The sequence below is a fragment of the Mauremys reevesii genome, linkage group 3 (genome assembly GCF_016161935.1).
Source record: "Mauremys reevesii isolate NIE-2019 linkage group 3, ASM1616193v1, whole genome shotgun sequence".
NCBI classification, from domain to species: domain Eukaryota; kingdom Metazoa; phylum Chordata; order Testudines; family Geoemydidae; genus Mauremys; species Mauremys reevesii.
In genome coordinates, this window is record NC_052625.1 from 171,568,623 (window position 1) to 171,596,046 (window position 27,424).

The window sequence follows — 27,424 nt, forward strand, 5'->3', positions numbered from 1 at the left end:
AATGTATTAGCTATTCAAGTCAATGATTTCATAGAATTTTGGTGTAGACCCATTTATAAGCCGACCTCCGCTCTTTGATGCGTCACTTTTTCACCAAAAACATTCGGCTTATGAATGAGTATATATGGTAACTTCTCACTGTACTGAACCTATGTGCTGACTTGGAGCCAGAGAACTGCATAAAGGGGCTGTGTGGTTTATTTTTTGCTTCTTGCTAACCAGTGTGAGGGATCTGAAGCAGAGTTTGTGACTGATTGGGGAGTTTAACTTCAGTGTTACCCACCAGCCTTGGCATTTCCAGTGTGGGCTGCCCTAGGCACCATGGGTCACAGTGAAGACTTTGAGATAGGTCTGAGTCAAGGATGGCTCCCACAGTACAGGCTTGAGTGACAGTAAGGATAGTGCTGTTATCAACAGTGATTGAGAAAGAGGGTAGTGGGAATGATGTGTGCAAGGTGGAGGAATTTGTTCTGTTTTACCCACATTGAGCTTGTGCTGATGGCTGGACATCCACAAATATATTCAGATACCATGGATTCTTAGACCAGTTGAGTTGCTCCTAAAACATCATTATTTCTACTGTATGATCAAAGATCTGTATCCCTGTCTCAGAATGTTCTTATTCACATTCTCTTCTAAGATTCATAAAGCCCTAGGTTCTAATTTATGAGAGACTGCCTTTCTGCACATTTCCTCCCATGACAGCTGAGGTTTCTCATGTGCTTACAGTCCTAAGATCTGAATGACTAGTTTGGCAGGATGCTTCGCACGAAGGGCTCTCGACTTTGGAATTCGTCTCCTTTATTCATCTAACCCAACGTTTCTCAAACTGGGTCCATGGGCCCAGTTGATCAACTCCTCCCACTCCCTCTCGGTGCCTCCTACATGCCGGGGAACAGCTGTTCAGCAGTGTGCAGGAGGCAGTGGGAGGGAGGGGAAGGAGCAGGGAAAAGGAGGGGCTGGGGTGGGAAGAGGTGGGGCAGGAGTGGGGTCTTGGCAGGGCCTGGCTCTGAGTGAGGAGCTTGGGGGTCCATGAAAAAATGTAAATCAAAATGTGGGTCCTCATGTTGCTACAGTTTGAGAACCGCTGATCTAACTGAACCTATTGACCTTCAGGGCACGGTGCAAAGCTTCTTTTCTCAGGCCTTTGAATGAGGAGTTGGGAAGAAAGAGTAGCTTATTCTGTGTATTTGATTCTGGGCTGAGTTTGTATGTACGTCATAACTGGCACTTGGAGTTTGTCCATTTTAAGAAATTTGCTTTGTTTTAACCAGTTCCACTACTATTTAATTAAAATATATTTATTGTAATAGGCCCTGACCCTGCAAGCACTTACCAACATGCTTAACTTTACTACCATGAGTAATTCCACTGGAATCAACATTAAGCATATATATACATGTCTGCTGGATTTGGACCTTACATTGCAGTGTGATGCATAAATTATCCTTTTAAAGTGATTTTCCTGTAGAGGTTTTTATTTAAATCATGACTGTATGGGGCACTTTACAATAGTAAAAATATACATAACATAAAGTATCTGCTCTGAAGTGTTTACATTCTAAGCATTCTTGCTCATTCCTATATGTTGCAATTAGTTGCTTACCTACTATGGAGATGGGCAGTATGGAAAATATCGCAAGAGAAATAAGTCCGTTTTTGTGTGCGAAACATTCGATCAAGGCCGTCCTTAGGCATACGCAGCATACGCGGCTGCATAGGGCACGAGAAAATTTGGGGCATCACCAGGACCAGACACAGCCCTTTTGGGGTGGGCGTCCGGGGTGGGTGCCCAGGGGAGCCTGCCAAAGAGGGCACTGTGCGCTGGCCAGGCCTGATGCTCCATACGCTTCACAGCCAAGCAGGTGAGGTGCTGGTTCCTCTCCGGCCCAGCCCCATCCCCCAGCTGCTCTTGGCCGGTGGGCCGAGGGCTGCCTTCTCCCTTATACACCTCTCCCCTCTCGGCCAGCTGGTTGCCAGCGGAGGGCTCCTGCCAATGACGGGGGCAGAGAGAAACTCTCAGCCTCTGTAACTCTGTTCCTCAGGCCCCACCTCCTCACCCGAGGCTTGTACAACTTGGTGGTGCAAGGAGGAGGCTCGACAGCAGGCCCAGGGGTTTCTGGTTGCTGAACAACTGTGGACAGCTGGGCTCCCCCGTGGCACAGCCCCCACACCTCCTCCCTGCGCACTTGGGCCCCTGCCAGGCATGGGGCAGCGCTGTGCAGGCAACTCTCCCCCTGCCCCGTGCACCCGCCTCAGCTATTATTTGAATGCAGAGGCCAGGGAGCATGGGGTTCCTCAACCATGCTGGGCAGGAGGCAGCACCAGCACCCTGGGGATGGACATCCTGACCAGTGGGTGCTCCTTGTTCCAGGTAAGCCCTCTCAGCCCAGGTCCCATGGAGCAACTGGAGACCCAGTTCCCCCTACCCCATTTCCCCCCGCCAACCAGCAGGGCAGCTCTATATCCTTTGCTGCCTCGTCCCTCCCCCTCCAGGCTGCAAGCCCAGGCTGCCGCATCTGCTCTCTACGAAGCTGTGTGTGTGTCTGCAATGATGGTGGTGGTGGGGGAAACGGACAAATAGTCCATCAGCATTATAGAATGCTTAACTTGTTTAAACTGGTTTTAATAAAGTGCATGTGGCAAGTTTTTCAATATTGTAAGCTTACATTTGTGTTGCTAAGAGCAAGTCGGGCACAGGGGCACTAGTTTAATAACACTGCATAGGGCCCCATAAATCCTAATTTACCATAGTATTCTCTACTCATATTACACCTGTACTGGATGTAAACTGGTTTCCATACACAAAACTGATTTCTATTTCTTGAGCATATACACCTCTACCCCGATATAACGCGACCTGATATAACACAACACAGCAAAGCAACGCTCCGGGGGGAGCGGGGCTGCATGCTCTGGCGGATCAAAGCTAGTTTGATATAACACGGTTTCACCTATAACGTGGTAAGGTTTTTTGGCTCCCGAGGGCAGCCTTATATCAGGGTAGAGGTGTACAAGATTTTTGGGGTGTTTTGCATTTAAAAATATTTAAGCTGGATACAAATATATACACAGGTATACAGTATCTGAATTTTCTGTGCCGAGATACAGACTTTGGTTAACAACTTGCACAAACTGCTTTTAGTCACACTGTAAAGTTACAGTGTTTGCAAGTATTTTTCCACAATTATGTTAAAAAGGTCGAGTCCAAAACTTCAGTGTAATTTTGATCACCAAAATTCAACAATTATTTCTGACTTCAAACTTTCTCCCAAAATTTTATACTAAAACCCACATAAAAAAGGCAAACCAACCCCTTCCTCCTCGACAATCCTTTACCCCCCCCAAAAAAGCTAAGTTTTAAAGTTAATATAGTACCCTAGCAGAAGCTATGTTGAACATTTTCTGAAATGCATATGTGATAAAGTTATCAAAATGAGTATGCTACTTGAGGCCCTGATCCAGCAAAGCACTTAAGTCTATGCATAGCTTTATGCATGTGAGTAGTCACATCAATTACTCATGTTTTAAAATGATGCATGTTCTTAATGGTCAAGCCCATTGAAATCAATGTGAGTTAGGTGCCTAACTTGCTTAAACACTTTTGAAAATCCCATTAGGCACCAATCTGCATCTTCAGGCATCTGAATACCTTTCAAAATCTAGCCCTAAGTGATTGCTGTTTTGGGGTCTATGTCAGTACTAGTAGATGTCCTCATTCTTAACAGATTTAGTTTAGCTTTAAAATAAAAAGGGGGCAAAATAATCTTTTTGTCTTATTGAACTTGAAGAAACACATTACTTTCAGTAAACCTGTTCTAAGCCAGACTGTGTGTCCTCTTATATAGAATGAAATTGTTAAAAACTGACAACTCCTTGTTTTTTGTTTTCTTCTCCTCGTCCTCTTTTCAAGTTTCCAGACAGAGCCGCATCAAGTGTCTGTGGGGAAATTCACCTCACCTCAGTTCATTAACCAGTTTTGCATTTGGAATGATGTTAACTTCAAATTCTACTGCATTTAAGGTTCTTTAGCAAATTTAGTGCACAGTCCTAATTGCTGCCCTTTCAGAGGCACATAACGCACCAAAAGTGCCATGATTCAAATACAGAGAAAGCTGGGCTACAGGAAGGATGACAGGTGGACGTCATACTCCTCATGCACCTTTTAGCATTATTCCACGGTGACTCTCCCCATAGCACTGAGAAGAGATCTGGGCATGCTGGAGGTATAGTTTGTCTCTGCCACTTACATGAATCAAATGACTAAATTCCCCTTTGTAGCCCAAAGTCTGCAGTAGTTAGTAGAGCAGCTATCCCTTGGCTGTCTTTGCAGCTCCAGGTTCACTGAGAAGGAGTCTTTTCCTCACAAAACCTCCATTGAAATCTTCCAGGCAAGCATGTGGACTCAGGCTTTCCACCACAAATAAAAATGTAGCCCCAAGTTACTTATATATATAGAAAGCTGAAGCCAGCAAAAACTGTCTGAATTCAGGATGTAATTATTTTAGGTTTGTCAGCAAGTAGGCTTTTAGGTTACATTTATTGTTCTATCACTTCATAAATCCATTCCTATTATAACCAACACAATCGTCACTTTCCATTTAATTCTCTGAGGGATGCTCTTATGTTAAAAACACTTATTTCATTTTTTTTATAATTTGAAAAACATTTTTTATTGTTCTTGTATGTATTTCCCTCACTCTAAAACTTAAAATTTCCTTCATAATGGTACACGAAAAGGTTATCTAAAGGAAAAGTAATCAACATAAGTAAGGCTTGATAATCCCATGGGGGGAAAAAAAATGCAGGAATACTTTTGTTATTTACATTTTACTTCATTTGGAAATCACATTTGGCTCAGGTAGTAGTCATTAATTTATACAACTATATTATTTTTCTTAAATTTATTGCTATTTATCTTTAAGTGACCTTTTAACAGAGAAGGCTTAAAACCATGTGCTGCTTCAATTATACTTAGCATTCTAAAGTGTATTTTGAGAGTTTCCCGGAGCTGAACAAAGCTAATACTCCAATTTTTAAAAAATACCTACTTTATTGATTTGGCACCTATTCTCTTTGAATGTGCACATATCCACACTTTGGGGAAAAAGAAGCCACTGTGCTTTTGTATTAACTGATTTTTAACAAAGAAAACATCCAGCTTCTATCCACTTAAGAGTATGCAAACTATTGTAGCATTATGGTGATATCCAACTTCCTCAATTCTAAAACTGTCATTTTTACTTATTGAAGATTGTGTATTGGCATGTGCGTTATTCTGTTAAGTATTGCAGTCTGTTATTTATTATGCTCCAACATTGTTGTCTTGGACATGTCCCTGATGCTGAAGGGCCCAGCCCTTATAAGGCAATCTGTGTGGGTGGACTCTTGGGCCTGCACGAGCTTCACTGATTTTGGTTCAGCTCCACAAAGGTGCAGAGAACTGTCCCCACTGATCAGCTTGCAAGATCAGCACCTAAAAAGAGAAATAGAGTACAGGATGCTTGGAAACAGGAAGGGATCCTTATTTTTTCCCCATTACATTTATTTATAACTTAGAGAACTGCTCTATGAATTCTCTTGTATGTCTAAGTTCAGACATAGCAGTTTTGTTTGTAACAGCCGATCCCATGAGAATTTTATACACTTCTAGAAAAACTATTTTTCATTTTCCTTATCTCACATTAAAAGAACAGATTGTGAAAATTTATTAATTTGATTAAGGGTGAATTATAGCCATTTACAACACTAAACACATTTTGTTGCAAATGGCAGATTTCTTACTTATGAAGTCATAGTATGGCAAACAACCAGTACCTCTTTTCACAAAATCCTATTTTTTCCACTGGTGGGGCAAGAGATCAAGCATTTTTACACAGCTATACTTGATCTCTCAATAGTCAGTCTTATTGTATAGCGGATCAAGGAAATTATCTACAGCTAAATCACTGTACATGTTTACCACAACCTAAATACACTTGTGATACAAACTTGGGCCCACATCCCTCAAAAGCTTATGCACATGCTTAATTTTACTCATATGAGTAGTCTCATTGGCATTAAGGGGACTACTCAAGTGATTAAAGTTAAGCTTATATATGTGTGTAAACTCGGGATCTTAGTATTAGTCTTCTTATGCAGATTAATATTCAGACTTTAATGTTAATATGTTCTTTGGAAGTCTGTATCAGGTCATCTTTTCAGTCATACTGCATTCGTCTCTGGCCCAATGACTAGGTTTTTAGCCATAGTGGAACAGTCATTGGGTGACAGAATATGACAGCAGCACTGTGATTAGAGCACCCACCTAGGAAGTGGAAAATCCTGCACCCAGTCACCCTGCTCCAATCAATCATCATGGATCCACAGTGGAACATTTTATGAGACTGAGAGAGACCCACATCACAATATCCCATAGCTAATGGATTATAGCACCTTCTTGAGGTGTGGGAAACCACCTGTTCAAATCTTTTCCCCCTCTGGCAGAGAGGGGAATTGAATCTGGCTCTCCCCTATCCCAGGTGAATGCTTTCTCCACTGTGCTAAAAATTATCTAGTGGGCAGCGCCACATTTTGTATGGAGCAAGAGAGGCCTCTAACTCATTTTTGCAAGCAGTGCCTTAGGCTCCTAAGCCACAATTCCAGAGGGGTTTCCAGTCACAGCTTGCTAAGCAAAGATAGGCACTATCTCCGACAGACAGATGGGTCTTGGGACATACCACTCTGGTCAGCATTTGCCATTGCTAGCTTAGGCGACCCCCTGCCTAGTGTGTTGGCTTTGAAGATCACATTCTCAAGTGCCTAGCTCTTCCCATGCATCATATAGGAAGCTTAAGTGCCTATCTCAGGCACTTTTTGTGGGTCCCGTTGCTCCTGTTGTGTAGCAGTTAGGCATTGTGATGCTGTGTTGCAAATGTCTAAGTCCCTTTTGGGTATCCCACCTAAAGAGCTCAGTCATTATAAAGCATGTTTTCTAATCCTTTAAATCATTGTTGTGGCTCTCCTGTGAACCCTTTCCAATATATCAATAGTCTTCTTGAACTGTGGACACCGGAACTGGACACAGTATGCCAGCAGTGGTTGCACCAGTGCCAGATACAGAGGTAAAGCAGCCTTCCTACTCTTACTTGAGAGTCTCCAGGATTGCAAAAGTCCTTTTGGCCAGTGTTGCAGTGGGCACTCATGTTCGGCTGATTATCCACCATGACTGCCAAATATTTTTCAGAACCCATCTTGACCATCATGTCTCAGCTGAAATTTACAGGACTAGGAGTTAGAAAAAAAAATCTTTTTATTTGCAAACTGATTCTGTAAGAGTTGCTTATTAACATACACCTGGTGGGATGCACGAGATCCACAATACTTTTTTTTTTTTATACAGTTTTTTTTTTTAATGTATCAACACTTAAATTTCATAATAAAACACTATAAGCAAAGATGGGGTATAATCCACCACCCACTGAAATCCATACCAAAGTTTCAATTAACTTTACGTGGATTTCAAATCAGTCCCTTAATGAGCACCCTCTGAAATAAATATGTAATTTATGGACAACTGATTACTGAGCAGAAGATATGAAAGTTTAATCTAGCTGAGGCTACAACATTGGTGCAGCACAAAACAAACTGTATGGTAAAGACTGTATGGTAAAGAGCATGAAGTTTTTTTAAAATCAGCTTTTTTCTGTTTGCATGGCCATATTCATATCACATGTAAACAAGGACCATTTGTAGCTGAAGAAGGTACCAGAAAAAAAAAAAAAGATAAGATGGAAGGAATGCTTACATAAAGTGTTATTAAAAATAAATCAATTAATATTCACTTTTTCTTTTCTTTTTCTGCTCTTCTTTTTTGCTGTAGTGTCTTCAATTCAGTCATTACATTCAATGTTTTATAAACCCAAGTAATCTGAAAAGTAAGTATATTTATATATGATGTGGACACATTATATTTATAATAAAGCAGATTATAAATTTAAACTTAAATTAAACACATACCACTATTATTATAGCGTTCAACAGCAATGGAGCTGAAAATACTAGGGAAATAAACATCCCTCTTGAATCGAAATATTGGTATTTAGAAAATAACCTGAAATAAAAAAACAAGTGTTACTCAGCATACTTCAGACATTACATTTCAATAAGAAATAATCCCTGTGCATGTATGTTCTGCTGTGTATGCATACTGTAACCAATTCTACCCTTTCATTTCTGCACAATATTTTTGTTAATGTGGTAAAATTGTACACTGCAATTAAAAACCTGCAGCTGGCCTGTGCCAGCTGACTCAGGCTCAGGGGCTGTTTCATTGCTGTGTAGATGTTTGGGCTCGGCTGCAGCCTGGGCTCAAGGACCCTCCTGCCTTGGATCCTAATGACTAGGCTGCAGCCTAAGTCCCAACATCTACACTGCAACTGAAGGTATGTCTCTGCAATTAAAAACCTGTGACAGCTGACTTGGGCTACCACATTAACTCCTTAGCCCAAGCCTTGCAAGCCCAAATCAGCTTGCATGGGCCAGCTCCGGGTATGCAACTGCAGTGTAGACATACCCAAAGTAACTGACAGATACAACATCCTCTTTGAAAATTGTGCGTGCACATTCACATTAGGAAGCTATGCTTATGCATCAGAAAGAAAACATACTCTTACATTTATGAAATAGCTCTTCTTTTGTAGACACCGATTTCAATTATTCCTGATATTTGAATACACAAAGTATTTATGCATTAGGGCCAGAATTTTCAAGCATTCATGTCTCAAGTTTGGCGCACACATAAATAGTTAGATGTCTAAATAAAAACACCACTTTTCAGGGTGATGCACACCTATAGCTCTCATTTAAGTCATGGGAAGATATGGATGCTCAGTACCTCTGAAAAATCAGGCCAATTTTTTTTTAGGTGTCTAAATACAGATTAAGTGCCAGATTTTTAAAGGCATTTAGGCACCTAAAGATGCAGATAAGCATCTAATGGGATTTTAAAAAGCAATTAGGTGTCTAACTCCATTGATTTCAGTGACAATTAGGTACTTAGGCAGCTAATGGGATTTTCAAAAGTGCACATGTGCAACTTTGTGCCCAAATGCCCTTAAAAATTTGGCCCTAAGTTCATAGCTTTAGGTACCCAAGTTTGACCTCAGTAAGTCATATCTCCCACTTCATACAATTAGCAGCCCAGGCTTGACCCAGACATATAAACAGACAAGTATTATCACACCTTGCTGTTTTAGCATTATGTCTCTTGAGCAGAGACCAATCATGCAAAAATGTCAATGCTCTTGTACAAATAAAAATATGGATGAATTTCATGACCAAAAGCAAAAATACCTTCCACCTCTTCTTAAAAAAAAAGAACAAAACACGTAGCCCTGTTTTCACTTGTGACTTAAAAGGGTTTTCAAAAGTTTTCTGGGTTTCACTTGAACTAAAACAAAAACAAATAACCTGAAACTGTAATGTTTCTAAAAATGGTCAAACAAGAAAAGCATAAACACAATCCATATGAAAAACAATGTAAATGATTTTCCCCTTTAAGGATAAGAGTTAGGTATACAGTACTAAACAATATGCAATACTTAGCACATATTGTATTATAATTTTAACGTTCATTTTTTTTGTTAACTAATGAAACCATCCATTATACTACTTTCCACTGCTGAGGGATGTGATACTTCATTTAGAAATTGCTTTTGAGGATTATACAGAAAAAGCCAGCATTACCAATAAAAGCAAAATTTAAATATGAAAACAGAAGTTAATGTAATTACCTCCAATTCATAGCAGCTAGTTCATTGATATATTCAGCACAATACACCAAGGCCACTGGATCACAGAAGGAAACTAATATTAGGTTGAGTATTTCTTAACAAAATGGACAGCTGGTGATCAGTTCTGAGCCTGTACACATTATATACATCAGGGGTCGGCAACCTTTCAGAAGTGGTGTGCCGAGTCTTCATTTATTCACTCTAATTTAAGGTTTCGTGTGCCAGTAATACATTTTAACGTTTTTAGAAGGTCTCTTTCTATAAGTCTATAATATATAACTAAACTATTGTTATATGTAAAGTAAATAAGGTTTTTTAAATTTCAAGAAGCCTCATTTAAAATTAAATTAAAATGCAGAGCCCCCTGGACTGATGGCCAGGACCCTGGCAGTGTTAGTGCCACTGAAAATCAGCTCACGTGCCGCCTTTGGCGCTCGTGCCATAGGTTGCCTACCCGATATAACTTTAGATAATGTTTTCACCCCTCAGTCATATTACTCCCCACCCAAAAAGGGGAGTTATTACACATTTGAGACTTTAATTGCACAAACATAAGTCTGAATGTTTGTGTCCCACATGAGATCTTATGTGAGCACACAAAACAAATGTAGTATTACAAAATGATAAATGCACAGGTATAAGTTCGTAGAAAAAGGTCAATATAATCAAATCTACAGTATAAAATACAACTTTTTAGTCAATCTTACTGATGGCTCAATTGTAAAATTAAATGTAAAAGCAAAAACCTCACCAAAAAATAAGTAATTATCTTAGAATTAAGGTTGTAAATATCTAACAAATGACTTAGAAGCTAAAAACATGAAGAGAACCTTTTAGCTCTCAGAAAACACAATTGCCTGAAAGCCTGGATAGGTTAAAATAAAAACAAATATACCAGACATTAGGAAATATCTAATTAGGAGTCATCAAAATAATCATCTCTCTCCTGTCCTCTACCAACCCTCCTCCCTGTGTACGTGCCACATGAGACATCCTGATGAATGTTTGATAGTGTTGTCGTTTTCTTAATTGAGGAATTTAAAGCAACATCTTAAATCCATTTTACTTGCAAAATTTGTCAAACTTTTATACCTGGCTTTAGTTTTATACATAAGTGTCCTGCACCCCTGGCTGTTCCTGATTGAGATACTGCCCCTATGAAGTTCGCAGCCTCCCACATTATTATAGTTGCACGTCTATACAAAGAAATTAGAAACTTTGTATGCTTTCAGATAATTGTCCTGAACTCACTTCTTGTGAAGAGATATAATTTCTGTTGACCATTTATGGCTCTGAAAAAAGCAACAGTGACTTGCAGTGAGGTGAAGCCTGGCACACTTTGGACTAATACATACCCAGACTATCAACAGTTCTGTGGTCCAGTTAAATCACTTATTTTCAGAGACACTGGTGCAATGAGGAAGCGTATTGTCTACATACATGCTCACCTCGTGGTTCACTGTTTTGTGGAAAATGCAGGCACAAAGTTAAGGCAGCTTGAGTGACCTTAAAGGTGACCTACAGAAGGTTCCAGATGTACGCTATTTTTGGTTGTACATGGAATATAAAGAAGGCCTAAAAATTCTTCTCACCTCCCCTCTTTTCCCTCAAACACTTCTTTTTTTCCTGCTTGCCTTTTACCTGAGAAATACCAGGAATGCCAAAGGACTGGTCTTCCCTGATTTTGCAGGAAGGCTTTGTGATGGTCTCAGATGGGTATTGTCAGATCTCACCTTAATTGAAGGTTGCTGTATTAAAACTTGATCAAACACATCTACTCTAACAACTACTATTAATAACAGAAACCATACAACAAAGTTTAAGAATCTCTTCCTACTGAGTCACCAATATAGACACAAAGTACACCTCTACCCCGATATAACGTGACCCGATATAACACAAATTCGGATATAATGCGGTAAAGTAGCGCTCCGGGGAGGGGGGGGGGGCTGCACGCTCCGGCAGATCAAAGCAAGTTCAATATAACGCGGTTTCACCTATAACACAGTAAGATTTTTTGGCTTCCGAGGGCAGCATTATATCGGGGTACATGGAAACCACTTAACTGCTAAATAATTCTCAACCACAAAACCACCCTAAATTAAGTCTTCAACAAGACCAAAAAATGTAAAATATTTTTGAGTTGCTGGTTCAAACTGTTTGGGAGACAGAACACAAAAAAATAAATAAATCAGGCTTATTATAATAAAAAGGGGGATGTTATTGTATATATATTCTGTTGAACGGTATATTACAATACTAAGTGGTGTGTATATGATATAACTAAGTGGACTGTATATAATAACAACTGAGCACAAACAGAATTATAATCACTAGTGTGCCATAGAGGAGATGTATAATAATATGCATAACTTTAAAGATATGGATACCTATTTCAAACTCAGGCAAGCTATTAATTCTCTACTCACCCATGCAGAGAAAATGCCCTATCTGCAGGTGGTAGCGCTGGAATGAAAAGCAAGTGATCAGGAAGCAGAGGATGTGGAAAACTGCAAGTCCCAATAGCCATGGTTCAGACCAGTCTGTTTGCTGCAGATGAAACATGAAATCAATTAGGAAACTTTTAGGAAACAACATAAACTTTCATCTTACCTGTACCAAAGCTAACCCCTTGTTACTCTAGGCTTACATATTAACAGTTATCAATTGCAAAACTGGAATTTTACTTTACTCTTCTAAATTACTGACATCAGAAAAGCACAGACTTGGAATGCAGATTAAGAAAAGGATTTAACATTAAAGCAGACAGCCCCAAGGTAAAGCTTCATTTAAACAAGGAAACAAAACAAAATGAAGTAAAACAGATTGGCCTGGACTTTACAGACACTTGCACATGTGAGTAACTTCACTTACACTCAGTGGGACTCCTCACACCACCAGTGTTTGCAAAGTAGGGGCTCTGACACGTTCGGGGGCCAGTGACACACATGACTGGGCCTGTCCAAGGAGGGGATTGACAGCTTCACTCTCTCATGCCCACAGAGCCCTTCCTGCCGCCAGAATAACGGAGAAAGCCCAGTAACTCCCGGTACGTCACGTACCAAAGCCGCCTCATTACTTCCCCAAAGGCCGCCGAATTCTCACCTACTCCACACACTGCGGTACCAGAGACCAACATCCCCCCGGCCCCGACCCTCTCCTCTCCCCGGGGCCCGCACCCATCGCCCCGCCATGGGGCCCCCGCGCGCGGCTCGCCAGGGTGGGCGGAGGAAGTTACCGCCAGGATCGCCGGGAGACCGGTAGGCACGCGCTGCGGCGGCTCCATCTCCGAGGTGGCCGCCTCCCTTCATTCTCGCGAGAAGCCAGTGGGGAAATCCCGCGAGATAGGACGAGGAAGTGACGTTAGCGCTCGCGGCATTTCACAATGTATATAGGAGGGCGGGATGTGGGGGTGTCGGGTGGTTTTTGCGCGGTCGGCAGGTGTTTGTCGGGGTCACCCTTCTGCTGGACGTACACGGCGCAGCCGAGCTTCCCTGGGCGGGGTTCCGGCGATCGTTGGTCGCTGCCTGCCCGCCTGGAGCGGGGCGGTGTGCGCCATTATCATTGGCTCCTATGCGGCTGGGGCGCTCAGTTCCCTTCCCCAGCCCAGGGTAGCACGCCTATGGGTGGGGAAGGGTGTCTGTTGTGGGAAGCAGCTGTGTGTGATAGTCTGGGCTTGGGAAGAGGGTGATGCAGGAGAAGCAACATCGTCCTATCAACACTACAGTCATTCAGTGCCTCTGGCTGTGTCTACAGTGCAGTGTAAAAGCCCACGGTTAGTAGGACTCCAGTTAGCTGACCCATGTCAGGGAACCCTGGGCTTGAACATCTATATTGCACTTTAATCCTAGGTTACAAATTTTCCGTTCTGTGGTGGCACCTAGGGTTCTAGCCAGCTACGCTGCCGTGCACATGGACCTGAGTCGAAGTGCACTGCAAATTCTTGAACTGCATTGCAGACAACTTTTTATTTCAGAAGGTTGAAAAAGCTACTGGGGGGAAGCTGTTCTAGATTTGATTTTAACAAATAGGAACTCATTGAGAATTTGAAAGTGGAAGGTAGCTTGGATGAAAGTGATCATGAAATCCTAGAGTTTGCAATTCTAAAGAAGGGAGTACAGCAAAATAGAGGCAATGGATTTTAGGAAGGCAGATTTTAGTAAACTCAGAGAGCTGATAGGTAAGGTCCTATGGGAATCAAGACTGAGGGGAAAAACAACTGAGGAGAGTTGGCAGTTTTTCAAAGGGACACTGCTAAGGGACCAAAAGCAAGCTGTTCCACTGGGTAGGAAAGATAGAAAATGTGGCAAAAGACCACCTTGGCTTAACCATGAGATCTTGCATGATCTAAAAAATAAGAGTCATATAAAAAATGGAAACTAGGACAAATTACAAAGGAAGAATATAGACAAACAGCACAAGAATGCCAGGGCAAGATTAGAAAGGCAAAGGCACAAAATGAGCTCAAACTAGCTATGGGAATAAAGGGAAACAAGAACTTTTTATCCATACATTAGAAGCAAGAGGAAGATCAAAGACAGGGTAGGCCCACTGCTCAGTGAGGAGGGAGAAACAGTAACAGGAAACTTGGAAATGGCAGAGATGCTTAATGACTTCTTTGTTTTGGTCTTCACCGAGAAGTCTGAAGGAATGCCTAACATAGTGAATGCTAATGGAAAGGGGGTAGGTTTAGAAGAGAGGAAAAAAAAAAAAACAAGTTAAAAATTTCTTAGAAAAGTTAGATGCCTGCAAGTCACCAGGGCCTGATGAAATGCATCCTAGAATACTCAAAGAGCTAACAGAGGAGGTATCTGAGCCTCTAGCTATTATCTTTGGAAAATCATGGGAGATAGGAGAGATTCCAGAAGACTGGAAGAGGGCAAATATAGTTCCCATCTACAAAAAGGGAAATAAAAAAACCCAGGAAACTACAGAGCAGTTAGTTTAAATTCCGTGCCAGGGAAGATAATGGAGCAAGTAATTAAGGAAATAATCTGCAAACTCTTGGAAGGTGGTAAAGTGATAGGGAATAGCCAGCATGGATTTGTAAAGAACAAATCATGTCAAACTAATCTGATAGCTTTCTTTGATAGGATAACGAGTCTTGTGCATAAGGGAGAAGCGCTGGATGTGGTATACCTAGATTTTAGTAAGGCATTTGATACAGTCTTGCATGATATTCTTATCGATAAACTAGGCAAATACAATTTAGATGGGGATACTATAAGGTGGGTGCATAACTGGCTGGATAACCGTACTCAGTAGTTATTAATGGTTCCCAATCCTGCTGGAAAGGTATAACAAGTGGGGCTCCGCAGGGGTCTGTTTTGGGACCGGCTCTGTTCAGTATCTTCATCAATGACTTAGATATTGGCATAGAAAGTATGCTTATTAAGTTTGCAGATGATACCAAACTGGGAGGGATTGCAACTACTTTGGAGGATAGGGTCAAAATGATCTGGACAAATTGGAGAAATGGTCTGAGGTAAACAGGATGAAGTTTAATAAAGACAAATGCAAAGTGCCTCACTTAGGAAGGAACAATCAGTTTCACATACAGAATGGGAAGAGACTGTCTAGGAAGGAGTATGGCAGAAAGGGATCTAGGGGTTATAGTGGACCACAAGCTAAATATAGTCAACAGTGTGATGCTGTTGCAAAAAAATGTTGCAAACATGATTCTGGGATGCATTAACAGGTGTGTTGTGAGCAAGACACGAGAAGTCATTCTTCCGCTCTACTCTGCGCTGGTCAGGCCTCAGCTGGAGTATTGTGTCCAGTTCTGGGCACCTTATTTCAAGAAAGATGTGGAGAAATTGGAGAGGGTCCAGAGAAGAGCAATAAGAACATAAGAATGGCCGTACCGGGTCAGACCAAAGGTCCATCTAGCCCAGTATCTGTCTACCGACAGTGGCCAATGCCAGGTGCCCCAGAGGGAGTGAACCTAACAGGCAATGATCAAGTGATCTCTCTCCTGCCATCCATCTCCATCCTCTGACGAACAGAGGCTAGGGACACCATTCTTACCCATCCTGGCTAATAGCCATTTATGGACTTAGCCACCATGAATTTATCCAGTTCCCTTTTAAACATTGTTATAGTCCTAGCCTTCATAACCTCCTCCGGTAAGGAGTTCCACAAGTTGACTGTGCGCTGCGTGAAGAACTTCCTTTTATTTGTTTTAAACCTGCTGCCTATTAATTTCATTTGGTGACCCCTAGTTCTTGTATTATGGGAATAAGTAAATAACTTTTCCTTATCCACTTTCTCAACATCACTCATGATTTTATATACCTCTATCATATCCCCCCTTAGACTCCTCTTTTCCAAGTTGAAGAGTCCTAGCCTCTTTAATCTTTCCTCATATGGGACCCTCTCCAACCCCTAATCATTTTAGTTGCCCTTTTCTGAACCTTTTCTAGTGCCAGAATGTCTTTTTTTGAGGTGAGGAGATCACATCTGTACACAGTATTCGAGGTGTGGGCGTACTATGGATTTATATAAGGGCAATAATATATTCTCAGTCTTATTCTCTATCCCATTTTTAATGATTCCTAACATCCTGTTTGCTTTTTTGACCACCTCTGCACACTGCATAGACATCTTCAGAGAACTATCCACGATGACTCCAAGATCTTTTTCCTGACTCGTTGTAGCTAAATTAGCCCCCATCATATTGTATGTATACAAGAATGATTAAAGGTCTAGAGGACATGACCTATGAAGGAAGGCTGAAAGAATTGGGTTTGTTTAGTTTGGAAAAGAGAAGACTGAGAGGGGACATGATAGCAGTTTTCAGGTATCTAAAAGGATGTCATAAGGAGGTGGGAGAAAACTTGTTCATCTTAGCCTCTAAGGATAGAACAAGAAGCAATGGGGTTAAACTGCAGCAAGGGAGATTTAGGTTGGACATTAAGAAAAAGTTCCTAACTGTCAGGGTGGTTAAACATTGGATTTAACTGCCTAGGGAGGTTGTGGAATCTCCATCTCTGGAGATGTTTAAGAGTAGGTTAGATAAATGTCTATCAGGGATGGTCTAGACAGTATTTGGTCCTGCCATGAGGGCAGGGGACTGGACTCGATGACCTCTCAGGGTATGTCTACACTACCAGAGTAGTTCGATTCTACTTAAATCGAATTTGTGGAACCGATATTACAAAGTCGAACATGTGTATCCACACTAAGGATAGTAATTCGACTTTGTGAGTCCACACTAACGGGGCAAGCGTCGACATTGGAAGCAGTGCACTGTGGGCAGCTATCCCACAGTTCCCGCAGTCCCTGCTGCCCATTGGAATTCTGGGTCAAGCCCCCAATGCCTGCTGGGGGAAAAAAATGTGTCAAGGGTGGTTTTGGGTAACTGTCGTCATTCAACCGTCACTCCCGCCCTCCCTCCCTGAAAGCGCCGGCGGGCAATCAGTTCGCGCACTTTTCTGGTGAGTGACAGTGTGGACGCCACAGCACTGCGAGCATGGAGCCCGCTGCGATCATCGCTGCAGTTATGGCCGTTGTCAACTCCTCGCACCTTATCGTCCACCTTTTTCACAGTCAGATGCTGAGAAATCGGGTGAGGAGGCTACGGCAGCGCGGTGAGGACATGAAGTGTGAGAGTGGCACAGACCTCTCACACAGCACGGGACCCCGCGCCGTGGACATCATGGTGGCAATGGGTCATGTTCATGCTCTGGAACAGCGATTCTGGGCCCGGGAAACAAGCACGGACTGGTGGGACTGCATAGTGCTGCAGGTCTGGGATGAATCACAGTGGCTGTGAAACTTTAGGATGTGTAAGGGAACTTTCCTTGAACTGTGTGAGTTGCTGTCCCCTGCACTGAAGCGCAAGGACACCCGGATGCGAGCAGCCCTGACTGTGCAGAAGTGAGTGGCCATAGCCCTCTGGAAACTTGCCACGCCAGACAGCTACTGGTCAGTAGCGAACCACTTTGGCGTGGGCAAATCTACCGTGGGAGTTGCTGTGATGCAAGTAGCCAACGCAATCGTTGAGCTACTGCTCTCAAGGTAGTGACCCTGGGAAACGTTCAGGTCATCATAGATGGCTCCGCTGCGATGGGATTCCCAAACTGCGGTGGGGCTATAGATGGAACTCACATCCCTATCCTGGGACCGGACCACCAGGCCAGCCAGTATATTAACCGAAAGGGCTACTTTTCAATGGTGCTGCAAGCACTGGTGGATCATAGGGGACGTTTTACCAACATCAACGTTTGATGGCCGGGCAAAGTTCATGACGCGCGTGTTTTCAGGAACTCTGGTCTGTTTAGACGACTGCAGGAAGTTATTTTCTTCCCGGACCACAAAATAACTGTTGGAGATGTGAAGATGCCTATAGTGATCCTCGGGGACCCAGCCTACCCACTAATGCCCTGGCTCATGAAGCCCTATACAGGCGCCATGGACAGTGACAAAGAACTCTTCAACTACTGGCTGAGCAAGTGCAAAATGGTGGTGGAGTGTGCTTTTGGACGTCTCAAGGGGAGATGGAGAAGCTTACTGACTCGCTCAGATCTCAGTGAAACCAATATCCCCATTGTTATTGCAGCTTGCTCTGTGCTCCACAATCTCTGTGAGAGCAAGGGGGAGACCTTTATGGCGGGATGGGAGGTTGAGGCAAATAGCCTGGCTGCTGATTACGCCCAGCCAGACAGCCGTGCGATTAGAAGAGCCCAGCGGGAAGCGCTGTGCATCCGGGAGGCTTTGAAAGCTAGGTTCCTCAGTGAGTAGGGTAACCTGTGACTATTAAGTTTGTTTACAGAGAAGCTGAACCTGCCCCCGTTTCTTTACCCAGTTAATGTTGACTATCCTCTGCAGTTACATACCCCGTTCCCCCCGTTCCCCCTCTTCCAACGCACGCTTAAAAATAAAATACATGGAACTTTGTTAATTAACACCATTTTCTTTATTACTGATTTTGCGGTAAAGGGTTGAAACTGGGACGCAGACTGTGGTGGGTAGGGTGTGTAGTGATGTAAAGACCGCTTCTAAACTCGAGGAATGACAGGCTCCTGCTCCTAGAGCGGTCTGCAGTGGCGGACTGGTTGTTTCAACGGAGCCTGCCACCCCTCCTTTTCGGGACTCTGTGTGTGGGGGCTATGTGACTTTGTGGCGGGGGAGGACGGTTACAGATCCCCTGCTGCGTGGCTCTGTGATCCAGGATAAGGACCGCTGCATAAGATCTGTAACCGCCCTCCCCCGCCACAAAGTCACATAGCCCCTCCCCCCCGCCACAGAACATGAAAACCACCTCCCAGACTGACCAGGGTGCCTAATGACTGCACTGTGTGTGTGACCTGCTGCTGAACCTGCACCCGTGTCTGTACCCTGGTAAAGGTGACTGTCCTGTCCAATTACGAACCCCCTTCCCCCCTCTTCAAACACAGTCTCCTCTAAAAGAACATGACGGAAACAGTAATTAAGAGAAAAGTATTTTTTATTATCAACTAGACAGTTAGGGGATGAAACTGGGACGGGGGCTTGGGTGAGGCGGGAAGGAAAGGACTTATCAAAATATTGGGAATGAGAGCCTTCTTGTATTTGAGCACTCTGCAAGGGTGGAGTGACAGTTTTCACGGCCCCTGCTGCCCCTCCTTCTTGGTACTTTGGGTGAGGGGGGTATGGGACTTTGTGGTGGGGGAGGGCGGTTAGAGATAGACTGCAGTGGGGCTCTGTCCTCCTGCCTCCGGTCCTGCAGAACATCCACAAGGCGCCGGAGCGTGTCCGTTTGCTCCCTCATTAGTCCAAGCAGCGTTTGAGTCACCTGCTGGTCTTCCTGCCACCACCTGTCCTCCTGTTCACTGTGTGAGCGCTGGTACTGTGACATGTTCTCCCTCCATTGGGTCTGCTGGGCCGCCTCGGCTCGGGAGCAGCCCATAAGTTCTGAGAACATCTCGTCCTGTGTCCTTTTCTTTCGCCGCCTAATCTGCGCCAGCCTCTGTGAGGGGGATGCTGGGGTAGGTCGGGAGACAGTCGCAGCTGTGTGATGGGAAAAAGGGAGTGAATTCCTTACAAAGATACATTTTTGCGAACAATGAACATAGTCTAGTCTGTCTCTGTGAACAAGACCATGCACAGCACCTATCTCATGCGCACTCAGGACAAGGTCGACTTTTTGGCCTTCGCATTCAGTGCCTGGGGTCTTGCAGTGGAGATCAGACAAGCGGGGCAGGACAGCAGAATTCATGTAGCAGGCAGACATGGTAAGCCGTAGACTTTTGGGTGCTTAAAACTTAATTTATAGCAGTGCCCTCCTTTCATGATCAAAGCAATGCTCCTAGCATTGGCCAGTTCCTGCTGCTGGAAAGCATGAACTCTGCCCCTGTCCCACCCCCTCACGGCTGTCCCTGGGAAAGATCCCTGTATGCTGCCCCTGTCCCGCCTCCACCGCGTGGCTGTAAGCCGCCGGTTACAGTTATGTAAAGGAACAGGCAAGCAGTCCCAATACTAACATTCCCCTAATTCAAAGCAGGTCACCATGAGCGAGATCACCCTGATGAGGATCAGTGACATAGATAAAGACCGCATGCTGCGTGAAAGCCAGCAAAAACCAGGGCCCTATGCCGCCATGCTCGTCGAGGCAATGATACCCGAGTACCTGATGATAGCCTGGCGCGGAAAAGTGTGCTACCACGGAGGATGCAATAAGGCTGCTCTCCCCAGGAACCTCATGCAGAGGCTTTTCAATTACCTCCAGGAGAGCTTCATGGAGATCTCCCATGAGGATTTCTGTTCTATCCCTGTACATATTGACCTTCTTTTCACATAGTTAATATTCCTGTTCTGTTAAAAATAAATGTTTACATGTTTAAAGCACTTACCGACTGATCCTTCCCTGGAAATCAGCATTGTAAGCGCTGTCGACTGCCTCGTCCTCCTCATCTCCCCCATCCGTGAACGTCTCCGAGGAACTGGCCGTCGACACTATCCCATCCTCAGAGTCCACGGTCAGTGGTGGGGTAGTGGTGGCAGCCGCACCTAGAATGGAATGCAGTGCCTCGTAGAAACAGCATGTCTGGGGCTGGGATCTGGAGCGTCCGTTTGCCGCTTTGGTCTTCTGGTAGCCTTGTCTCAGGTCCTTGATTTTCACGCGGCACTGCGTTGCATCCCGGCTGTATCCTCTCTCTGTCATGGCTTTGGAGATCTTCTCGTAGATCTTCGCATTCCGTTTTCGCAGCTCCTAAAGCACAGACTCATAGCCCCACACAGCGATCAGATCCAAGACTTCCCGGTCAGTCCATGCTGGGGCCCTCTTTCTATTCTGAGATTGCATGGACACCTCTGCTGGAGAGCTCTGCATCGTTGCCAGTGCTGCTGAGCTCGCCACGATGTCCAAACAGGAAATGAGATTCAAACTGGCCAGACAGGAAAAGGAATTCAAATTTTCACGGGGCTTTTCCTGTGTGGCTGGTCAGAGCATGCAAGCTCGGACTGCTGTCCAGAGCGTCAACAGAGTGGTGCACTGTGGGATAGCTCCCAGAGCTATTAGCGTCGAATTCCATCCACACCTACCCTAATTCGACATGGCCATGTCGAATTTAGCGCTACTCCCCTCGTCGGGGAGGAGTACAGAAATCGAACTAAAGAGTCCTGTATGTCGAACTAAATAGCTTCGTTGTGTGGACGGGTGCAGGGTTAATTCGATTTAACGCTGCTAAATTCGACATAACCTCCTAATGTAGACCAGGACCTCAAGGTCCCTTCCAGTCCTAGAGTCTATGAATCTATGAAAAACCTGGTCAAGAGGTGATAGCAGCTGCCTTCTGCTCACCATGGCAACTCTGTAGCTCTAGTAGTGTGGTGCACTGAGGGAAAATGCTACTACCTGCCCGGTTTCCTGATTGTAGTGGAGTTATTGATAGGACATTATGAGCACATGAGTACGTAAACTGTATACTTGGCTCCTTGGGTGGCTGTCTCAGTAGATTGACTGTGGTTTGAGACAGCTTTACACTGAAGTGCCTCTAATCTGAGAATTGGGCTCTCCAGCTCTAAACTGAGTCACATTGGCAGGAAAATTCTCATATACACCTCTTCTGAGGATAATTGGGACATGAGTTTCCAGGGCTGCCAAAGTATTAACATGAAACTTTGGAATTTGTAGTTTTTAATATGGGGTGTTCAGTAAAGATGCTTTTGATTATTTTTGTCTCTTTGTTTTGAAGTTTGACATAAAATGAAGGTATCAGGAAAAATGCATTGTGCCCCCCACAGCCTGGCTGCTGCCAGCTATGGAGCAGTGAGGTACATCCCCAGTGTGCTCCAGCATCCCTCAGGGATCTCTTATCCCCTATCCCTGCCACTCTCTGGGTGGCAGGGATAAGGGATCACTGAGGGGCTGTGGGAAATTTTTGAGGCTGGCTCTTGCTCACCACCCTCACAGTGCACAGTGCCCACATGCCCCTGCATGAGTCCCAGGGGTGGAGGAGGCAGGGGCAAGGGACAGAGTGGAATGGGACCAAATGGCTGCCCTGCAGGGCAGGGAGACAATAGAGCTCCTGACGCAACATGGCTGGGGGATGGATGACCCCCAACATTCTGTCTGCTAGGAGCTACCTCCCACCTGTCAGCTTTGCTCCCTACTCCAGGCAAGCTCTGCACAGCAACAAGGAGGAGCCATAGCAGGAATGTGACTTGTGCTTGGCCAGGCAGTAATGGTGCTTGTTACCTGGGGTTTTCTGAACCCAAAGCTGTTGGTAACTTTTCTCTTTGTGAGGAGGTGTCAGGAAATAACTCAGTGGGGATACAGCACATCCATCTGATAGATGATTGGTAGAAATAGTACAAAGGAGTGCTTTTACTGAAAGCTTCCACTTCGTTGAGTCTTCAGCATATACATAAGCAACAGGCTAGAGCATCCTAAATCTATAGTTACCACACACGTCTGGAATTGTCTCTGAGTGCGTCAGCAACAGGTTTCCAGTGGCCAACCTTCTGTCTACCGCTGGGGATCTTAAGATGGATTCACTGAGGAGTCCACTCAACCCAGACCTTTTACCCTTTGTTATGCTTGTAAATGTTACAATAACATGTCAATCCAAAAGAACAACAAAAACAAAACAACTGTTAAGTAAGCAGTTTCAAGCCATTAGTTGTGCCACTGTATTTTTACATAACAGTCCAATATAGGTAGACGTCCTGTTTTTCAAAGCCGCACGTTTCAGGGATTTTAAAAACAAGCTTAACAGGATGGCAGCAGAGTCATGCTCACTTTTTGTGATAGCTCAACCCACTCCCTTTTCCTCCGGCTTTCCTAGTTATCCTAAGGTTGCTACAAAGATCCTAGAGCTTCTTTTGGCAATAAGCATGATAATCAGTACTCCAGTTACTGACAGTGGCCTAGGAATTTTGCTGGGCTGACAATCTCCCCTAACACTGGCTGCCTGCAGTGCTGCCAGGAACTCTGGGATGCATCCAAGGACTTCCAGGATCGGAGTAAAGCTGGGCCTGCATTCACATAGGAAAGCAATAGGTCTCAGTCCCTAGGTCCCAGCTTAACACGGGTTCAGACCCTCCAACCCTGCTGGGTCATGGGTCTGAGCCCCAGTGTGGATGCATTTGCTTGAGTCTGAGCTCAGACCTGGACATAAATTGCTGGGTAGACATACCCTCTATGTCAGTCAGTTGAAGTTGGTAGGGATTTTCTGAGTAATTGAAGAAACAAGAACTGGCACAGGGGAAAGAGAGAAGTCGTTTTAGCCTCCTGCTAATGAGGCTAAACGAGGTAGTTGTAGCACAGTGGGTGAAACCTATCTGAAAACCCTTCCAATCCAAATAAGAAAAGCATAAGAGGCACATGCTACAACTTCTGCACAGAACAAAATGAATATTCATTCTACTTACCCAATATGCATGTACAGTAGGATGGCAATAAGAAATTGAAGAATAAATCATTCACTCAGCAGTGACCTTTTTGCAACATGAATTTAGGTATGAGTAAAAAATTATGACAGAAAACTGCATTCATATAGGCAAGAACCTCAAACTCCAAATCTTTGCTTTCATCCTCACAATGTCACAATTCTGTACTCTCTCTGTTAAAAAGAGCCATGGACTCTGAGGCCTGGTCTACACTAAAAAGGGGGTTCGAATTAGGGTACGCAAATTCAGCTACGGGAATAGCGTAGCTGAATTCGAAATACCCTAATTCGAACTACTCACCCGTCCAGATGCGGCGGGGTCGAACTTCGCGGCTCCCCCGTCGACTCCACCACCGCCGTTTGCAGTGGAGTACCGGAGTCGACCGCGGCACTTCCGGAGTTCGAACTATCGCGTCTAGATGAGGCGCGATAGTTCGAACTCCGAGAAGTCGAACTCACCGCGTCGATCCGGATGGTAAGTGTGGATTAGCCCTGAGAATCCAAGCTTTCAGTTATGTTTTTTAGTCAGGCCACTTTTTCTTATGCCATAGAAATACCTTAAAATTATATATGAAAGAAGATAAAAGTAAAAAAAAAACCATAAGTAATTTTCATTGCTTTAATATAAAATATTCATGCTTGTCTGCTCCATAGCAAAATGCATGCCCAGCCACGTCTTCATCTGTGTCATTTGTATTACTAAATCCTTGTGCCCTACTATGAAAGAGATCTTGAATATTTGAGGCCTCTTATCTTTCAGTTATGTTTTTTAGTCAGGCCACTTTTTCTTATGCCATAGAAATACCTTAAAATTATATTACCTTAAAAAGCTGGGCCTGCATTCACATAGGAAAGCAATAGGTCTCAGTCCCTAGGTCCCAGCTTAACACGGGTTCAGACCCTCCAACCCTGCTGGGTCATGGGTCTGAGCCCCAGTGTGGATGCATTTGCTTGAGTCTGAGCTCAGACCTGGACATAAATTGCTGGGTAGAGATACCCTCTACGTCAGTCAGTTGAAGTTGGTATGGATTTTCTGAGTAATTGAAGAGACAAGAACTGGTACAGGGGAAAGAGAGAAGTCGTTTTAGCCTCCTGCTAATGAGGCTAAATGATGTAGTTGTAGCGCAGTGGGTGAAACCTATCAGAAAACCCTTCCAATCCAAATAAGAAAAGCATAAGAGGCACATGCTACAACTTCTGCACAGAACAAAATGAATATTCATTCTACTTACCCAATATGCATGTACAGTAGGATGGCAATAAGAAATTGAAGAATAAATCATTCACTCAGCAGTGACCTTTTTGCAACATGAATTTAGGTATGAGTAAAAAATTATGACAGAAAACTGCATTCATATAGGCAAGAACCTCAAACTCCAAATCTTTGCTTTCATCCTCACAATGTCACAATTCTGTACTCTCTCTGTTAAAAAGAGCCATGGACTCTGAGGCCTGGTCTACACTAAAAAGGGGGTTCAATTAGGTACGCAAATTCAGCTACGGAATAGCGTGGCTGAATTGAAATACCCTAATTCGAACTACTCACCCGCCCAGATGCGGCGGGTCGAACTTCGGCTCCCCGTCGACTCCACCACCGCCGTTTGCAGTGGAGTACGAGTCGACCGCGGCACTTCGGAGTTCGAACTATCGCGTCTAGATGAGCGCGATAGTTCAACTCATAAGTCGAACTCACCGCGTCGATCCGGATGGTAAGTGTGGATTAGCCCTGAGAATCCAAGCTTTCAGTTATGTTTTTTAGTCAGGCCACTTTTTCTTATGCCATAGAAATACCTTAAAAATACCTTGTGCTCTACTATGAAAGAGATCTTGAATATTTGAGGCCTCTTATCTTTAGAGCCTAACATTGGTGGTGGTTTTAGTAGTCTTACAGTAGAGTCTTCAATTGAGATCAGGGCCCCATTGTACTAAACATTGTACAAACAGTAAGAGGCAATGTACATCAGAAAACTTACAATCTGAATAGATAATACTGACTAAGGTTGCAAGAAAGGAATTATCTCCAATTTACAGATGGGGAAATGAGGCACAGAGAAATTAACTGACTTGCCCAAGGTCACATAGTGTGCCATCTTAACTATAACCACTAACTGTTCCAAATTACAAAGTATGTCTTTAGTTATTAAGTCATCCCCATCTTTACATTTGGACTAGACTGCAGCATTGTATATACCTGGAACTAACTGCAAGGCCACACAAACATCAGCAAGTCCAGGATGTAGAGTCTCATTTTATGAGTGGAACTCTCTGGTGAATTTGGCCCAGTTCAGATTTAGTGGATTGCCAAAGACAAAGGTCCCTATGTTTCTGACGAACTCCAGGTGCAATGAAAGTCATTGCCTGCTATAGCTGGGCACAGGCTATTTAGAATTTTGTATGTGGTGCTTAGTGGTAGTCACTGCAGAGGTCATGTGTAAACTTTGTAGGAAAATAGGCATTGCCATACTGGATCATACATATTTGTCAAAGGCAAAATTCATGGAACAGTTGTTACCGGAAGATTTTAATTCAATTATATTAAGCCAACTACACTGCCTAAAATAGTATTTATAATTTACAACCTTAATTTCCAATTTACCTAAACAGGTAACCAATGTTCAATTAAAACAAGAAAGGAAAAGGGAAAAAATGCCATGTAAAATAGGTAATAAAGCACAATTGGATGACTCTTTAAGAGCATACATTTAACTGGTACAACCTTTCAAAGAAGAGCCATCTTTGACCAAAATATTTCAAGAGTCACATCAGATGCAAAGCTACTTGTAGAGTTAGAATTTATCAACTAATAATAATTGAACATATTTAAGTTATTACTATTCACCAATACTTTTAATGTGACTTCTGCTGTTGGACATCTTTAGAGAGTTGCTCAGTATTCGGTGTTTATGCTGTGATTTTCATTTTCAACCAGTTCTCAAGACTAACATCTTGCAGTTGGCTCCTCAGTTTATTTTTGATGAAATTCATGTTGGAAAACACTTGTTCACAGAATTATGTTGAACTGAAGATTGAGAGAAGATTGAGAGAAGCCCAAATGTGTATTTCTTCAGTTGACTGTATGTATCTGGCAGACAATTCCAAACGTTGAATATAATCTGGTCTTGCCTTTTAAGGTCATCCATTTCAGACCATTTGCGTCGTAGCCCCAGGGTGGATTTCTGTCTTTTCAGATTTCAAGTTCAGTGACAAGATCTTTCAGTTTTGAATTCCATAAATCCTTGTATTGCAAGTCCGCTACTTCAATCGATCAATTCCTGCAAATGCTGAAAAATTCAATGCAGAAGTGTCAACTTCAAGTGGTTTCAACAGAAATGACGAAGTGGCCTTTTCCCTTCTGAACTTGTGAAATCGGTCAGCAAATGCATTTATACACGTTATACATGAGAAGATCAGAATATTGGCTGTTAACTGCTCAAAGACGCTCACAAAATTGACGATGATTGAAAGCACTTGTCCTTATTTTGTTAACAATCTGCACAACCATTTCCATTACTTCTGAGATTTCCTCTGGAAAGGTTTGTGCACACAGCGCCTTCTGGTGGATTATGCAGTGAAATTACATCATGCTTCATACTTTTTTTAAGTAAAGAAACGAAACCTTTGTGTGCCCCCTTCATGCTCAGTGTTCCATCTGTAGCAATAGAAATTATTCTGTTGATGACAATATATTTTTGCTTCAGACATTCAGTGACAGCAGATGCAATGTCTTTGCTCTGAGTTTGTCCTTGGCAATAACGCAATCAACTCTTCTTGAGGACCTTG

General features: G+C 43.4%; 1 protein-coding gene across 4 annotated transcripts; it reads right to left on the reverse strand.

Moving 5' to 3' along the window:
• Window positions 1-3,534: 3,534 nt before the first annotated feature.
• TMEM18 (transmembrane protein 18) lies at window positions 3,535-13,147 on the reverse strand. 4 transcript variants are annotated; one of them, XR_005597035.1, is made up of 7 exons: window positions 13,012-13,147; window positions 12,203-12,323; window positions 9,774-9,828; window positions 7,999-8,092; window positions 7,824-7,909; window positions 7,128-7,266; window positions 3,537-5,476 (listed from the first exon to the last, which is right to left on the reverse strand). XR_005597035.1 is itself a non-coding variant. In XM_039532610.1 (6 exons), exons 1-6 carry the CDS (start codon window positions 13,057-13,059, stop codon window positions 5,470-5,472), a joined length of 411 nt encoding a protein of 136 aa, XP_039388544.1. In that variant the 5' UTR covers window positions 13,060-13,147; the 3' UTR covers window positions 3,535-5,469. The 4 variants fall into 4 exon arrangements, 2 of the variants coding, with proteins under 2 accessions (XP_039388544.1, XP_039388545.1); XR_005597036.1 differs by having other exon boundaries at window positions 3,538-5,476; window positions 7,128-7,251; XM_039532610.1 differs by lacking the exon at window positions 7,128-7,266 and having other exon boundaries at window positions 3,535-5,476.
• Window positions 13,148-27,424: the final 14,277 nt, after the last annotated feature.

What these genes read in the sequence shown, in the direction of transcription:
- TMEM18 (XM_039532610.1), bottom strand. Translation starts at nt 13,059, where the DNA reads ATGGAGCCGCCGCAGCGCGTGCCTACCGGTCTCCCGGCGATCCTGGCG. An exon ending in AGGGCATTTTCTCTGCATGG is followed by an intron (nt 9,829 to 12,202) that starts GTGAGTAGAGAA and finishes TCTGTGATCCAG; the next exon opens with TGGCCTTGGTGTATTGTGCT. An exon ending in CTAGCTGCTATGAATTGGAG is followed by an intron (nt 8,093 to 9,773) that starts GTAATTACATTA and finishes TTTTTATTTCAG; the next exon opens with GTTATTTTCTAAATACCAAT.